The sequence below is a fragment of the Protomyctophum parallelum genome (genome assembly GCF_964188405.1).
Source record: "Protomyctophum parallelum genome assembly, chromosome: 15".
Classification (NCBI taxonomy): Eukaryota; Metazoa; Chordata; class Actinopteri; order Myctophiformes; family Myctophidae; genus Protomyctophum; species Protomyctophum parallelum.
The window spans coordinates 9,963,461-9,977,719 of record NC_139710.1 but is presented as its reverse complement, the minus strand read 5'-3'; the positions used below and the strand labels follow the sequence as shown (position 1 = coordinate 9,977,719).

Sequence of the window (14,259 nt, the reverse complement as noted above, 5' to 3'; positions counted from 1 at the left end):
ACACCACACTATCAGCCCCTCCCCTAACCCCTTCCCCTTTAACATACAACTACAGCTGTGGGTGCGGCTTCAGTTCAGGTGGATCACCACCCATCACCAGGCAAACCAGGCATACTTAATGAACTGGTGGGCGTGTCCACATAAAAGCATGATTTTAACAAATACTGTACACTTTTTGGAAAAAGTTCTTCCCCCTTATATTGTAATAATACCTGATGATCATGTTTTATGGTGGGAAAAAATGGTGGCACTCCATCTTTAAAATAGCTCTGATTTGCGCCGCCCTCGTTGAAAACAATATATTTCCAACTCCAGCTTGTCTCGGTTTCCGCCCCCTCAATATCGTAACTCTTCATGCCGGAAGGCCGTGTGTGCGTGTGGACTGTGGACGCTTTCCCACTGGATGTGTGTCAATTCAGTGCACACAGTGACGTACAGTGTCTGGTGATCTGAGACGCAGGAAGACACTGGAGCTGGACTGAGGTCTTTTGTTTAAGTTGATTTTATCTGTTGCATGCATCTACAGCCAATGAACTGACCATGCCTGTACAGAGCGTACCAGTTCGTGATTCGTCCATCCAGTTGCGGTTACTACAACAGTATTTGATTCTCCTGAAGAAGTATCCCCTTGTCACAAAGTCTGTTACGAGGTCAGTAACATTAATGATGGTACATTTTTGATGAATTGAACAATGTGGACCCTGTTGTAAACAAGTGTAATGCTTAATTGGGTCGTCCACTCACAGTTGACAGTCTTTGTATTGAGTTTGTGCTTAAAATGTACTGTAAATTCTACAAACTGTTAAATATAAATATTTCAATCAATCAATCAAAACATTCATTGATGTTTTGTTTTTATACACTGAGGGCAGCTGTATAGTTACAAGTTAGCATCCGGGAGTTTCTACATGCTGGTGACCCATACTAAACATTTCAACAAAACGTTGGTGTAGGCTACTCAACATGCCCGGGTTCACATTCTGGCTACTAGACTAATAGGCGATATAAGATTTATTTTCTTGGCATGAAAACATTTATAGTTTACTTTAAACTGTTCCAGAATTATATTCAAGGCTACGTTTTGTCCCATCCCTGGCTGGAAGTATTCTGTTAGCCATACTTAAGGTTCAGGATTGTGGTTTATTCCAACAAATGCAACAACTGCACTTTTGATAACGATCTTTGCTTGTATTCCTTGTACATGGCTTGTGCAACCTCTTACTATTACTTTTTTGTTTGCACTGATGTAGATGTAGCCCCCTCTGTCGGATTTCATGCAGCCAATGAACATCTTCCTTAGGCAACTCCCCTATAGAGCGTCGCAGTCCCTCCCCCTTTCAGAACAACGAGTAGCCCAGGAAATGAAAACGCAATGCATTTCCCCATAGGCAGTTCTTATTTAATTTATTTAAAGACGTTTTAAGCATCGTACGAAGCCAACTCTTGTCGTGACAAATCATGACAACACACACAATTTTTCGGGCCAAACAAAGAATTAGAAAGTAGAATAAAACGGCAGGTTACAACTAGCCCAAACATTTAGATTCATTTAGTATGTCTCTAAATGTTTGTATGTCTTTAAATGTTTTGATGAATTGAACAATGTGGACCCTGTTGTAAACAAGTGTAATGCTTAATTGGGTCGTCCACTCCACTCACAGTTGACAGTCTTTGTATTGAGTTTGTGCTTAAAATGTACTGTAAATTCTACAAACTGTTAATAAAGATTTCAATCAATCAATCAATTTCAAAAGAGGTTTTTTCCGATTCTGACGAATCTCTACGAGAGTCTAAAAGATAACCCCGCCCCTAACGTCGAAAAGGAACGTTTGTGCCTCAAAATCACTCTTACCTTGTACAAATGCAAAATCTAAGCTGCTTTAAATGTTGCCCCACTTGTTTGTGATCTGTGCACACCATATTAAACACCGCACATGCTTATTTTTCAATAAAAAAGGTATTTTAATCCACTCTGTTTCGGAATCCTCCATTGTAAATGCGCAACAGAACATTGCCCGCGCCCCTAGCGGCCAGGGTTCTCTTGCATATCTACAATGGAGAGAAAACCAAGAGTGGATTAAAATACCTTTTTTATTGAAAAATAAGCATGTGCGGTGTTTAATATATGGGTGCGCACAGATCACAAACAAGTGGGGCAATATTTAAAGCAGCTTAGATTTTGCATTTGTACAAGGTAAGAGTGATTTTGAGGCACAAACGTTCCTTTTCGACGTTAGGGGCGGGTTATCTTTTAGACTCTCGTAGAGAGATTCGTCTTGTTTTTCTTCTTTGTAATTATTTGTTTGGTCCAAAATATTGTGTGTGTTGTCATGATTTGTCACGACAAGAGTTGGCTTCGTACGTCTTTAAATAAATTAAATAAGAACTGCCTATGGGGAAATGCATTGCGTTTTCATTTCCTGGGCCACTCGTGGGGAGGGACTGCGACGCTCTATAAATAATAGATGGTTTATTTTTTATCAATCCGTATCCATTCATATTACAAATGTCTGGGTCATTCCTACTATTCGGTGCCATTTCAGCCAAGTAACCTTTTCCAAACTATATTTTTTACAGGATCTTTCATTTTTTTCTGAAAAATGTCAGAAAAACATTTGTGCAACTACTCAAATTATTTCCATATCTTTGTCATATTTACGGGGGACATTTTATGCTAAAGATAACCTTATGTAGGTAATGAAGAATATGGTAGCACATTGTGAACACAGAATAAGAATATTCATCAGCCATATTTTCAGAATTATGAAAATGTATCAGTTTCCTCTAAACGTAACAGCCAGGACATGTTATGCTTTACCACATCAGTAGGCTACCGCAACCTAAAACATTGTCAAATTGGCAAATTAAACAGTGATACTTATACATCTGGTATAGGGTTTTATTTCCTATTAAAAATATATGCTACTTTCTGAAGTCATGTGGCTAGAGAAATAGTTGGGACATTTACAGGTGAATTTGCCTCAGTGTAATGGGGGACAGTAAAGTCAGGGACAAACATTGATTTCAAGATTTTTAGCATTACAAATACATTTATCGCTAACATTTGGTGAGAAGCATTATTGTATGCTATATAGGCCTAATAAGAATTCGAAATTTTGATTTAGTTTGTTTTGATTAGTTATATTTGTAACAGGTTGAAAAGACCCTCAGCTCTGAACTCGGTAGAATCTGCACCTGGCTCGCTGATAACAAACTATCCTTACACCTGGGAAAAACTGAATCCATTCTCTTCGGATCAAATAGTAATCTCAGCAAGGCAGATGGCTTCTTGGTTAGAGTGAGTGACAGTATTATCACACGAAAAGATGAAATGACCTACCTAGGTTCCATCCTGGAGGACAATCTTTCCGGTGATAAAATGGCCACCAACGTAATCAAAGAACAAGATTCCTTTACAGGATCTCCTCACTGGTCAACAAAAACACCTTGAAGACCTTAACGGGAGCCCTCGTACAAGGTTTCTTTGACTATGCATGCACCTCTTGGTACCACAGCACCTCAAAGGCCCTTAAAACAAGGCTCCAGACCTCCCAAAACAAACTGGTCAGGCTCCTACTTGGCCTCACGCCCCGAACCCACCCCTGCCCACTTTGACAGGCTGGAATGGCTTAGGGTCGACGACAGAGTACAGCATCTTGCAATGGGTCTGGTCCACAAGATTCGATACACCACCAAGATACCCATGTACTTGTCTAAATACTTCCTTAATGTTAACGAAGTCCACACCCACAACACCAGAGGGAGTGCAACAAACCATGTACAACCCAGATTCGGCACAAACAAGGGACTAAATTATTTTCGCTCCTATGCCACCAAAATGTGGAACGCCCTACCAACAGTCATTAAGACATGTGAATCCCTTGACTCCCTTGACTTCAAAACCGCTCTCAAAGGGCACCTACGGACGGCTGCAATTCGAAACTGGCCCCCGTAAAATCTGAATCCCCCCCACCGCCCCCGCCCCCTTTTCCCCTCACTGTATATGTTTCTTTTCCCTATTTGCTTCCTTTATGATGAATTCCTGTTCTGTTCTTTAACTATATAGAAGTGTCTATTTGTACGTCTCTAAATGTTTTGATAAATTGAACAATTGTTTACATCTTGTAAACAAGTGTAATGCTTAATTGGGTCGTCCACTCACAGTTAACAGTCTTTGTATTGAGTTTGTGCTTGAAATGTACTGTAATTCTGCAAACTGTTAATAAATATTTCAATCAATCAATCAAAAACTGAAGCTGAACAAACACAATGGGGACATGGCATTTTAGCATACCTCTACTAAAATCAATATAAGATATGCTGTATTATGACCTGGGGTTGGCACCGAATTCTAGGAATGACCCATTTGTGTCCTTAATATTTCAGTTGCATCCTCACTGCTCTAGGGAATGTTCTATCTCAGATATTGGAGGCAAAAAAGAAGGCCAAAGATGAACTGCCAAAGAAGGAAATTGATACAGCAGGAGTTACACGTTATGCAGTTTATGGGTGAGCTGAGCTGTATGTGATTGTGATAATAGTTGTAGTTGGGTTCATGAATAATTAGTGGTTGTTGTAGGTGTTACATTATATTATTTGTCACAGTTCAATTTTATAGAATATAGGGATACATTTTACAGTAGTTGCTGCAGTGCAATGATTTTAGCACTTTGTGCATGTCTTAATGGACTCTGGCCCAATTGCACATGGACTACTAGGATATAAGACAGGTGCCTGTTGATGAGAATGATCTGTTGAGATACTATTTATATTCACTCATCATCCCATTACTGTTAATATTCACTCACGTTCACTGTTGATAGTACTGTATCCATTCTTACAGTTCTTACATTGTTGACACAGTCTGTATTAATTCACGTACCTGAACCTTGTTGTTTGATACACTGTGCATATATCCACCCACATACTCATTGTTAGGCTGTACACATTTTTACAGAGTATTCATAGTATATGCACTGGTGATGGATGTATAGCAGTAAATGTATATTATTAATTAATATATTCACTGTATATTTATATTGATGGACTTACATATTCAAATATCCAGTGCAGATATGTAGGGCCAGTAGCTCAGTATTTTATATTTATTCTTATTTATCTTTGTGTGGTTATTGACATTTATCTGTACCTCTCCTGTGTTCATTCTTACTGCTGTAGTGAGACCTGAATTTCCCTCTGAGGATCAATAAAGATGTATCTCTTATCTTAGTTGGAATTAATCTCCCTCTGTGACAGCAGTGAGCACTGCTAAACATAATCTGAACGCTAACTGGCTAAAAGTTGATTAAAAAAAGGTCTGCACAGTAGAAAAAGGTACCCTTAAACCAATTCTGATACTGTACATCTCTCTTTCTAGTATTGTCTTGATACATGTGTTTTTACACATTTTTGTATAAAAGTTGAAATGTGTGCCTTTTATGTATTAGCTATCTTAATTTGGGTGGTTTCAGGTTGTTAATCACTGGACCAGTGAGCCATTACTTTTATCAGCTTATGGAGCTGTGGCTGCCCAGCACTGACCGATACTGTATCATCAAACGTCTGCTGCTGGATCGTCTTATCTTTGCCCCTGGCTTTCTGCTGCTGTTTTACTTTGTCATGAACATCCTCGAGGTGGGTCATCACGAACATGGTGGCCCCTGCACCAACCACTCCTCAAAAACTACACTAATCTCAAATAATTTTAACCTATATATATATATATATATATATATATATAATATCCTAAACTTACAGTATACTGTATATTCTCTTATTTTCTGTTCCATTTTTTTTCATGAAGCTTCTACAAACAGGATGCATCCTAGGTCAGCTGAAAAATGTTGTGCATTTTGAAATAAATCCAAACTTGACCTGTTCTTAGGCTAAAGGGTGGCAAGACTTTGAAAAGAAAATGAACAATAGTTACTGGACCGCTTTGAAGATGAACTGGAAAGTCTGGACTCCCTTTCAGTTCATCAATATCAACTTTGTGCCTGTTCAGGTAGTTACTATCCACTGGCATGTTGCAGTCTTTGAACAGACGATGATTCAGTGTTTTTATTGACACTTCCCGTGTCTCCCTTCTTTCTTGTTTTCAGTTCAGAGTGCTGTTTGCCAATGTGGTTGCATTGTTTTGGTATGCATACCTTGCATCATTGAGGAAATGAAGCTACAGAAGTCAGAAGAATCTGATGCTCCACAATGGCTGGCACACGCATTAGAGATGGAATGTCTCAGTTGAGTTGTCACACTGAACAGTTCATATAGTAGCTATTCTAATTAAATCCTAATGTGTTCAATACATTAAGATTAACTTTTTCCACTGATTAAATCATTATTACATCATGTGATAAGACACTTTGTGTTGAAGCAAATTACTTGAATAACTAATTTCAAAGACTGATTCATGTTTTCCTTAAAACAAAGCCAAAGACTAGTATGTAACTGTGAACCTAAACTTGTATGACCAAAATATGTTTTGTATAATTTCATATGTGATTCTTTTTTCAGTGTCAGTTACCATGCAAATATTTGATATATGGCAGCTCTATGTGGCTTAATATCAAATATGTTTCTCAGGTAAAAAGAAAGATCTGCCCAGAACATTTAATATTATGCAAAAGTAGTAACATTTTCACCATTTTCTTTAAGGAATAGGCTCTGTTAATGAAATCATCTCATTTAGCCTTTTATTGTTATTGTCCATACATTACAATTTTAAGACAAATGTGATTGTAACAAAAAATTAAAAACAATAATTAGATTAATATGTGGTCTGCAGTCTGCAAAATTAACATGGAATGATTGTATTTCTCCTTTGAAAGTGTTTTCAGCCTCCTCTTAGTCTTAGAGTCAGGTAGATGGTGCTTTGACTTCTGACATTGTAGTCATCCAGTTTTCGGCCATCATCCATCTGCTTGCCTTCATGAATCAGCCTTTGTTGGTCCACAGGAACACCTTCCTTACTTTGAACCTTACGCTTGAACTCTTGTACAGTCTCGCCAGGTGCGATATCATAGGTACTTGTCTGGCCCTTTTCATTTTTCAAGAACACCTGGGTTGGAATCGGTTCAGTTATCACCATGCAGACCTGTGATCCGGACTCCAAGCCGTAGGAGCTCAAAGGTCTTGAATCATCATCTAGACTCATCCTCTGGCCATTGTTGTAGGACAGCCTCTGCTTCTGGATGGCCACTCCAAACTTCTGGCTGATGAGGGTTTTCAGAGACCCCACTGTAGCGCCAGGCTGCACCACCAGGGACTTTGACTCCCCATTCAGCAGTGTTATTTTTATCTCCATGGTGTATAGTCTATACAAATGAAAAAAACAAATTAGTCATATTAAGATGTAAACTGTTTGTCAACTTCTTAGCACAAGATGAGAATAAAATCCAGGAGGATCAGGTCTGGTCTGACGGTGTTCAATTTATAACAAGTTGGAATAAAATGTAAGTGATGAAATCACAACCTCTCTTCACGAGCAGTTGGGAGAACATGAGGAAAAATGGACATTTATTGAGTTATATGAATACCATAGACTGTAAAAAAAAAAAAAAAAAAAAAAAAATCAGAAAAGGGGGTGTGGACTCCTGACATGACAAGTTCTGAGATACTGGGCAGCAACTGGTTGAAACCAGTTGCATTGACTGGCCCATTGATGAATGTGGCAAGATATAGCAGTGTCTCGACCTTGGAGAAGGCAGGGGAGTGTGTGCACTACGTGAGTTATGCACACAGCTGTGCAAGCATTTTGGAGTTTAGGAACATTGTGAGAAAATTAAAAATAAGGGGGATTGTATATGAACAGAGAAAATAATACTCGCCAATCAAAACCTGCCATGTTTTTTTTTAAAGTATTAACATTAGTGATATTTTTTGGTTAATAGTATAGTTAATAGTAATAGTTTTTTGTGAATAGGGTTAAGCTCTATATTTTTATTGTAAGTATTTGTGCAGTAACGGGTCTCCCTGGCTGTCTCTGCAACTCTTTAATAAACCTGAATTAATTAATGTTATCCATGTCAGCAGGTAATATAATTATAATATAATATAATATAGGCTATAATATCTATTACAATCTTAGTGTTCCAGTTCCTGCTTATTTCTGTATAATGAATCATGATACATTTTCTGTTTATTACTACTATACTGAACAAAAATCTATATAAATGATCATTAGCATATCAGAATAGGCTATAGTAGAGTAGAGCTTAATTATTTTAACCAAGAAATATCACTTACCCCACCTTAATTGCGCGGGGGAAAGTGTTTTAAAATGAACGTTTTACCTTTTTATTTTAAGATCCGTTCAGTGATGTCTTCGAGCCAGACAGGACAGGACCAGATAAACGGCAAAACGAGTTGAGTACCAGTAGGCCTATAGGTGAAGACAAAGTTGCTCCTGTTCTGGTGTGGTGTCGCAGCAACAATGTTTATAAGCTTCAGCTGAGCCGTGTTTTGAACAGCTGATGAGCGACTGTCCCACCTCATAGTTTAAGTTTCGTTTTCCTAAAGGTTTTCCTTCTCCAATGAATGTAGTGAATCGTTTCGGTTTCCTTTCTCGAATTAGGCGAGCTGAGCTGATGAAATGTGACGTCATAATAGAAGATTCGAGGATAACATAACTTTGCTTTTTGTTTACTAAAAGTAACTTAATTTAAAGTTATCCTCCATTGAAACATTTGTATGACTTTATATGTGTAGGTTTGTATTATGATTCTGTGGACAGTGGACACTATTGTTGGCCTGTTGCAGAACAAGCAACTTGGAAGTGAAACTTTACTGACTGAACAGACACCATACCTTAGCCTACCACATATTGCCCCCAAGGCCAACAGCCTGGATGAATAGCACTTTGAATGCATCAGCACTTTCTCCTGCTAATGTTCCCGTCTGCTTTGCCTCTTTTGAATGCGTTTATTGTTTTTAAATGTGAAGCATCATGAGCCGTGGAGAATGGTATTTTGCTTCCCTCATTGGCGTTTTGATATGGTGGCACTGGTGACTGGTGGTGGAAAGCCCATACCTCATTCAATGGTCCCTCATAACCTGTGCATGGGGGGCACTCATTTTGGAAGAGACCACTCCATCAGAATCAGGATAGGCCTACCGGTATATGTTTCACCACAGGATCCACTCAGAATAACTTCCAATGATTTCTTGATTTGCTTACTTGGGATAAAATGGACCCTATATGCCTAGCCTCGGTCCCAGGCTTATCTGCTAAGAGAAAATAACTTTGCCAGGAATCCCCCCTTCTTTAACAAATGCAAAGTCTGGATATCTACATTGCCTACTATTGTGCAGTGAATTGGCTCAGATTAACACATGATTACTACATGGTCCAGTCAAAGGAAATTCCACAAAGGAGACGGATAACTGGCATCAGTGGCATGATGCGCAAGACAAATGCTAGAATTGAAAGTAAACAGTATTTCTGAAAAAATGAAACCAAAACCCCTTGAATTAAGCATTACAGGTAAAGGCAATATGAGTCGCCAGAACCAATGACAGGTGTTCTATCATAGTTAAAATAGAGTTTGAAGTTACAATGGTTTTGTATAGCAAGGGGAGTGTCTGATAAAATTAATATCAATTGAAAATAACTACCCCGACTTAATGCCAAAATATTAAGATGGTAAAAACAAAACAGCTAAATACAAAATACAGACATTGCATTTAAATGTTGTCAATTTAATGTAGTAGTACAATTGTTGGTGAAAACCAATGCTTACAAATAAACCAAAACCATAATAATCTGAAATATTAACAATATATAATATAAAATAAATATACAGATGTTGCATTTGTCAAAACTCAGAATGTTGCAACATGGTAGCCCTCTCCTCCCTCTTGGGTAGGGGAATGTTTCCTTGGACAAAAGAAAAAGAGAATATTAGGATCATGCAGCAACACTTATTATAAACTTGAATGACAACCCTGCAAAATGCTTACTAATGGATCATATGTGCGTACAGGTACAGTAAGTATCATGCACCCAAATATTTACTAATCCCTGATGTCATAAAATGTATAGAAACCCAAAGATGGTTCCTTACCAGGTGGTGCCACAAAATATTCCTCAATTGTGATTCTGGAAAGCTGGAGTAATTCTTCAGCAATGTCTCCTTCCATCACAGCATCATCCCTTAGGTGCAATGTTCTGAAAGACAGGTTAATTAGGAGGGATGCATGCAACACAGTGATAGGCAGAAAGTAGATGTTTAAGCAATATTACACTCGAGGGTGTTCTTTAACGTAATTAATGCAACGCCTGCAGTGCCATAGGAACTCAGTTAAAGGTATCGCAGAAGTGAATTAATGACGCTAAAGAACACCCTCGAGTGTAATATTGCAATTACACAACAGTTAGCCTTAAAACTAAGAGAATCGCTGAAAAATAATATTTTTTCAATGAAGCCACTACGACCACAAATGTCCCAAGAAACTAGAGCCACAGAGTCTGCTGTGCTCTGAGAGAAAAGCATGGCTGAATGGTTTGTTTTGATTAGGCGTTGAAATAATGTGGTTTTAAACACGGCTAGAAAGCTGTTTCAACCAATCAGATTGCTTCCTCAAAACATTTTTGTAATTGTAATTAACCTCTAGGCAAAGCTGTATTAATGGAAATGTGCCATACCAGTGGAAAATGACTGCAACTTTAATGATAATCCCCTGACATTCACTTTTAAAACCATAGAGCCAAATAAAGATTTAAAAATATTGTGTACACACACTGTAATCTAGTCTCATTTGTATTGTACCTTTCCTCCAGAACAGAATCCATTGGTTCAACTCGATCTGTGTTAACAACATGAAGCTGATCTGCAAATTGTATGGCTCTCTCTAAACATATCAGTCCCTCTTTGGTGCGGAAATCAACCAAGGCTAGTCTCTCCAGTTTGTCCACCAGATCAGCAGGGACTTGACTTACCTTTAAAAAAGAAAGAATAAAAACAAATAGAAATAAACATGATTAGAGGTTGTAATGTGTTGTGTTGGACGTGGAGTACTAGAAGGCTGGTAGTCCAGCAGATGTCCAGGTAATTCAGTTCACAAAGCCACAGACCACGGCTAAAGTCAATAAAGCTCAATTTATTTAGCAGCCAAACAAATATAAACATTGACTATACGAAGCCAGGTCTCACGGCACTAAATAGAACTACAGAAAAATGGAACAGAATCAACTAGAAGTAGTGCCCCTCTGGACACAGGTCTCCACCAGGATTGATATTGGGATCAAATCTGAAGGACTAATATTAAAAATCACACCTGTGTGAACTGAGTGATGCAATTCCCCCCCCCCCCCCCCCCACACCTCCCTCTCTCTCATAAGCAGGCAGCAGGCACAGCAATACCCCTCTCTGTTTCTGGCGCCCCCTACTGGTATTATTAAGTCACATACTCGTGCTCATGACAACATGATACAGGTACACGGACATTGCTGGTTGTAGGAGTGGTTGCACCACTCAAAAAGTGTTGCACATAAGTGGGCCTCCCCGTGGTGCTCAAAAAGGCAGAATTGAAAAATGCAGGCCAGATGTTTTTCCTTGGCCCGTAGGGAGTGTGCATACAAAGTTTTACGCAGATCGGTACAGTTATATGTAAAGACGTGACTCTGCCGGTCACCCCATCTTGATTACATGACTATAGAGATCATGTGTACCGATTTGTGTGAGATTTGGATAAAATATAAAGTAATATTAGTAATATTTTAGTGAGTTATGAGAGTTGAACATTTTCAAGTGGCATTTCTTCCTCGGCCTAGTGGGAATATGCATGCAAAATTTCATGGAAATCGGATACTTTTTACAGTAGGTTTTTACTCTCAAGTCTTGAACGGCGCTATTTTTGTCAACAGTGAGAAGCATGGAAATAGTAGCGCTGGCTACGTAACAGGTGACGTTATGAAATGCGAGTCAAGCAGCCTCTGTCCAGACCAAGGGGCCAGTGAGGCACTCCAACGTTGAAGTGCTGGGCCCTAGTGGTAAGAGGAAGGACTGCAGGCGGACCCGTGGAGTCATGACGAGGAAACCCGTGCAGCTGGGCTTTAACATTGAGCGCTCGGTTGCACTTCCGCATTGGACCACCAAAATTTGGTGGTCCAATGCGGAAATGCGCCCAAAAAGGCGGAAATAGACAGGTGCTTCAAAACGCCACTGAGCAACTTCCACTGACATGAATGGCGGAGGGGGCGGAGCTTCGCGCCAGATCAGTCTCTATCCTTTTAATACTCTATGGTCCAGACTGATTAGCGCAGTGACATATTCAGATCCACAGAACGCAGTGAATCAGGCTGGAACCCAGGCTAGCGAATCTTAGCCAATCAGGATGGAGTATGAAATATAAAAGACCTGTTTCGTGTAGAGACTGTGTACCAATTTGCATGATGTTTGGACAACATCTGTAGGTGTACTGTGAAAAAATGTGCTTTGCAAAAAGCGGCTATGCCTGGTGGCGCTTTAACAGGCTAATGTGTAAAATTTGTGGCAGAGGTTCAGTTCTGGCACCCAGGGAGTGTGTGTGCAGAGTGTGGCTGCGAACAAGCCAACGGTGCCAGAGATTAGCTGTCCACAGACAGACGGACGGAGTGCAAAACATACTTCTCATGCCTTTGGCCTGGTGGCGACAATGAACCGCGTGTATCTGCGGAGCCTGGGTTCCGATGGGCCCCTTGTCTAACAGCGCCGGCTACTACTAGTAGGGCGGGGTTATACAACCTCACAGAAACTATGCCTAAACCTAACCTCAGTAAAACTATGCATAAACCTAAGCCTAACCTGTAAAACAAGCGGCCCCTCAGCGACCATCGACTCCCAAGCTCCGCAAAAAAGACTCCCGTGTGTCTACTAATCGCGCCAACACTACTACCAGAGAGAGAGAGAGCTGGAAGTGACGTCAGATATATTGTACTGGAGATCAACCCAAAAAGGAAGCAAGTGGTACCAACTGGCATTGCATACTGACTGTTACAAGGTGTTGTCTTACTTGGCTTATAAATTGTGGTTGGCATGTCCAAGGTTATACATTACATGCATGTCATGCAGTAAGTAGTCCAATGTGCTATAAAGATGTGTATAACTTTAATTATTGGACAAATATATATATATATATAATTTATATATAATTATATATATATATATATATTATATCATTATATATAATATATATATATATATATATAATATACAATACATTCAATATGCAGTAAAACATTGTGAGTAAAACAGTATTAGAATTCATGAATGAGTGAGCAGATCTTTATCACCATTACATTGGGAAGTTGTTTATCCAGCACTGCAGATTCCCACATTGCAACCCATGGTACCTAGAAAATAGTTTTCGATTAAGACTGTTCAAGACTTATTAATAGACAAGTATTTTTTGACAAGTCAAAATCACCATGATTAATCTATTCCTCATGTAATACAATTATTGTTTTGGTCATTTGCTTGGGAGGAGACACGAGAAAGTACTTTAATTTCAACAAAAAGAGTAAATCATTTGCCAGGCCAGGGTCCGTGACTCCGTGGTAGCCTAAGATTTAGAGTAGACACTCGTAGAGGTATTTTTCGATTCTGACGTCTGCTGTCAGAATCGAAAAATACCTCTACGAGAGTCTACATCTTAGGCTATGTCCGTGGCATGTCAGACATCACATGAAAAAGTTTGAAATCCCTAAACTAGTTTACCTTGGAACTGTATTGACGTCGACGTGCTATAACGTAGGTCATTCTAGGAAAGGCGTTGGTCACATTTGATAACATAATATAAGCGTGTGCTGTTCTGACATGGTAGAGTGAAGACCTAGTGCTAATCATGTTCAATGATCGTGTACTAAATAGGTTAAACTATAGAGTTGGGGTTTAACCTTAGAGTATATTCTAAGGGTAACACACCACTGCTGCATGCTGATATTAGCTACTAACAAATAAACAGGAAGACACTGGCCCCATGCGCATGCGCGAATGGCGGGCTCACTCGGACAGATTGTGTAGGTAAAAAAATAACCCAGAAACTATTGTATTTTCATGGGGAGATTATTTATTTATTTTACATTTAAAGGAAAAATAATCAGACCACATATAATTGCATCGCTGATTACATGTAGCGAAATATTCTAAATTGGGGGGGCATATATTATACAGTAAATTGGATGGTGTACTATCGCCCCACCCCCATGGGGATGGTTAAATCTGATAAATACCCCCCCCCCCTCCCTCCCGAAAGGGCAGTATTTCTATTAAATTAATCAAC

General features: G+C 39.2%; 3 protein-coding genes across 4 annotated transcripts; 1 reads left to right on the top strand and 2 right to left on the bottom strand.

Moving 5' to 3' along the window:
- The first annotated feature begins 384 nt into the window (after positions 1–384).
- On the top strand, positions 385–6,525 carry pxmp2 (peroxisomal membrane protein 2). The gene is made up of 5 exons (XM_083784339.1): positions 385–650; positions 4,387–4,509; positions 5,472–5,634; positions 5,885–6,004; positions 6,102–6,525. Exons 1-5 carry the CDS (start codon positions 541–543, stop codon positions 6,168–6,170), a joined length of 585 nt encoding a protein of 194 aa, XP_083640465.1. The 5' UTR covers positions 385–540; the 3' UTR covers positions 6,171–6,525.
- Positions 6,526–6,675: 150 nt separating this feature from the next.
- isg15 (ISG15 ubiquitin like modifier) lies at positions 6,676–8,548 on the bottom strand. The gene is made up of 2 exons (XM_083784340.1): positions 8,292–8,548; positions 6,676–7,313 (listed from the first exon to the last, which is right to left on the bottom strand). Exon 2 carries the CDS (start codon positions 7,301–7,303, stop codon positions 6,833–6,835), a length of 471 nt encoding a protein of 156 aa, XP_083640466.1. The 5' UTR covers positions 7,304–7,313; positions 8,292–8,548; the 3' UTR covers positions 6,676–6,832.
- A 415-nt stretch (positions 8,549–8,963) lies between these two features.
- On the bottom strand, positions 8,964–13,919 carry gatc (glutamyl-tRNA amidotransferase subunit C). Of its 2 annotated transcripts, none has more exons than XM_083783579.1 (5): positions 13,695–13,919; positions 13,271–13,330; positions 10,767–10,936; positions 10,062–10,165; positions 8,964–9,874 (listed from the first exon to the last, which is right to left on the bottom strand). In XM_083783579.1, exons 1-5 carry the CDS (start codon positions 13,821–13,823, stop codon positions 9,813–9,815), a joined length of 525 nt encoding a protein of 174 aa, XP_083639705.1. In that variant the 5' UTR covers positions 13,824–13,919; the 3' UTR covers positions 8,964–9,812. The 2 variants fall into 2 exon arrangements, with proteins under 2 accessions (XP_083639705.1, XP_083639706.1); XM_083783580.1 differs by having other exon boundaries at positions 13,277–13,330.
- Positions 13,920–14,259: the final 340 nt, after the last annotated feature.

Bases quoted from the DNA above. Each gene is read 5' to 3' on its own strand.
- pxmp2 (XM_083784339.1), top strand. From the start codon at position 541: ATGCCTGTACAGAGCGTACCAGTTCGTGATTCGTCCATCCAGTTGCGG. The intron at 5,635-5,884 runs GTGGGTCATCAC...ACCTGTTCTTAG, and splicing joins TTGTCATGAACATCCTCGAG to GCTAAAGGGTGGCAAGACTT. The intron at 6,005-6,101 runs GTAGTTACTATC...TCTTGTTTTCAG, and splicing joins TCAACTTTGTGCCTGTTCAG to TTCAGAGTGCTGTTTGCCAA.
- isg15 (XM_083784340.1), bottom strand. From the start codon at position 7,303: ATGGAGATAAAAATAACACTGCTGAATGGGGAGTCAAAGTCCCTGGTG.
- gatc (XM_083783579.1), bottom strand. From the start codon at position 13,823: ATGATTAGCACTAGGTCTTCACTCTACCATGTCAGAACAGCACACGCT. The intron at 13,331-13,694 runs GTAAACTAGTTT...ACTATTTTCTAG, and splicing joins GACGTCAATACAGTTCCAAG to GTACCATGGGTTGCAATGTG. The intron at 10,937-13,270 runs GTGATAAAGATC...TCTTTTTTAAAG, and splicing joins AACAACTTCCCAATGTAATG to GTAAGTCAAGTCCCTGCTGA.